The following is a 1,854-nucleotide window of genomic DNA, read 5'->3' on the forward strand; positions in this document are numbered from 1 at the left end:
GGTGGAAGTTTGGCTTCTGCAGCTTGTGGGGCTGTTGTTGGAGTTGTGAAACCGTGGACAGGGCGCTTTGGGTAAGGAAAGCTGAGAAGTGCCGTTTATATAGCGTGCGGAAAGAGGTTTCTCATGAGGGTGCTGTCAGATCTCGCTTTGGGGTGTTTTTTTTCAGCAAGGATTTGATCGTATGTAGCTCAACAACAGCGTTCAGAAGGGTCGCTCTTAACTACGTTAGGTCGCTTGGTTTTAGCTTGCCGCTTTCGAATGTCTCGTGTTTGACAGCGCATTTTATAGGTGTTTTTTTGAGGATTGCTTGTAGTTTGTGCTATGCTCATACATAAGGCTACGAAGATAGTGAGGGGATTGGAGCATCTTTGTGGCCAGGACAGGCTGAGATTCCTCGGGCTGTTGAGTCTGAAGAAGAGAAGACTGAGAGGGGATCTGATCAAAACGTCATTCTTCCTGTTTGCTCTGTGCATGCACGCAGAGAGGCACTTGCCAGCCTCTCAGCTGGGTCAGCAGCCTCTCCCCAGACCCTAGCGACCACCAAACTTCCAGCCCTCTTCCCCACTGGCTTCCTGCAAGTGCTTCTCTCTGCTCCCTCCTTGTTCAGGAGGATCCAGCTACGGTCAGTGGGTCTCTTTTTGAACCTGAGTCTCCTGCTGTACCTTGGAAAACGTCCCTTGAATAGAAATAAAAAGAAATACTTCCATTGATTGAGGTGTGTAAATACAGAAAGCATTATTTGGATGAATAATTTCGACTTTCACTCCCAGGTGAGGTTCCTCAGCTTTGAAGATGCCTCTTTTTGGGACTGTCGTTGGGATTAAGCGGAATGGGATAGATGGAGTGAGTTTTCCACTCACTGCAAGTTCTTGTCTGTTTGGAAGGTGAGGATTCGTTGAGTTCTTGCATATATCAAAATAACATTAATGCTGTTTTTCCTTCAGAGTATATTTTTTTAGGACTTATCTGAGAAAATGTTTCTTTGCAAGTGGTGTTGAGGGGAGGGAAGGTGATAGTGCACGAGAGAGTTGATTGTAAGACTAGAAAGCTGAACTTCATTTCTCTTACTGCTTTTTGTCCTTTCCTTGCCAGAACTATTTTGTTTTTATTATTTATTTGATATATTCTAGTTAAAGGAAGTCTAGGGAAGGGATTAAAGGTAACACACAGCTGACAAGCAGGTGGTGGTATTGTTTTATCTGGGGCAGCTTCCAGATTTATGGCTGGTGAAGAGAAGTGAGGAACATGGCTTGTGTTTTTGCCATCTTCACTACATCAGTGCCCTTCTCAGGCTTTGTGTTTATGTTTCTCCAAAACTTCAGTGATGGAACACATCAGCCATCATTTGAAGAAGGCAGAAGTGTCTGTCGGGGTGAGACCAAAGGTCTGTCCACCTCCTGCTCGAATCCCTAAGAGCAAATTTGGGAACACACAGTGATAATTTCTCAAAATACCCCCCAGGCCTTCAGCCATTTACGAGTCAGGAAGCAAGTAACCTCAAACCACCAGATAGCTGCTGTAGAAGTGTCTCATTCAGGTTGTTGTGAACAGCTTTTTTCCAGAATTTGGGTGTTTCATGTCTTGTGTCTGGTACAGATTCTGTGATGTTGCAGAAGTGTGAGCTCCTGTTATTTTTCACCATGACTGAAAGACTTCTGTAGTTCATTTTATTCATGATATCAAATTTAAGCAAATATTGTGCTGCTGTACAATTACTGGTGGGAAAGTTGGGAAACCACCTAATTCTAGAGTGTCTAGAACATGGGTCTTGTGAGGAGCAGCTGAGGGGCCTGGAGCAAAGGAGGCTGAGGGGAGACCTTCTGGCTCTGCACAGCTCCTGACAGGAGCCTGGAG

The 1,854-nt window shown here is 45.0% G+C and overlaps 1 protein-coding gene across 1 annotated transcript in view; it reads left to right on the forward strand.

Annotated features, from left to right (window-relative positions):
- Positions 1 to 792: 792 nt before the first annotated feature.
- MKI67 (marker of proliferation Ki-67) overlaps positions 793 to 1,854 on the forward strand; it is a gene marked incomplete at its 3' end in the record, with an annotated part of 16,887 nt that continues 15,825 nt past the window's right edge. Inside the window, exon 1 of the mRNA XM_008949421.1 lies at positions 793 to 884. Within this exon, the coding sequence (XP_008947669.1) occupies positions 793 to 884 (92 nt within the window). The remainder of the gene's footprint in view (positions 885 to 1,854) is intronic.

Source organism: Merops nubicus, unplaced genomic scaffold (genome assembly GCF_000691845.1).
Source record: "Merops nubicus isolate BGI_N331 unplaced genomic scaffold, ASM69184v1 scaffold8441, whole genome shotgun sequence".
NCBI classification, from domain to species: Eukaryota; Metazoa; Chordata; class Aves; order Coraciiformes; family Meropidae; genus Merops; species Merops nubicus.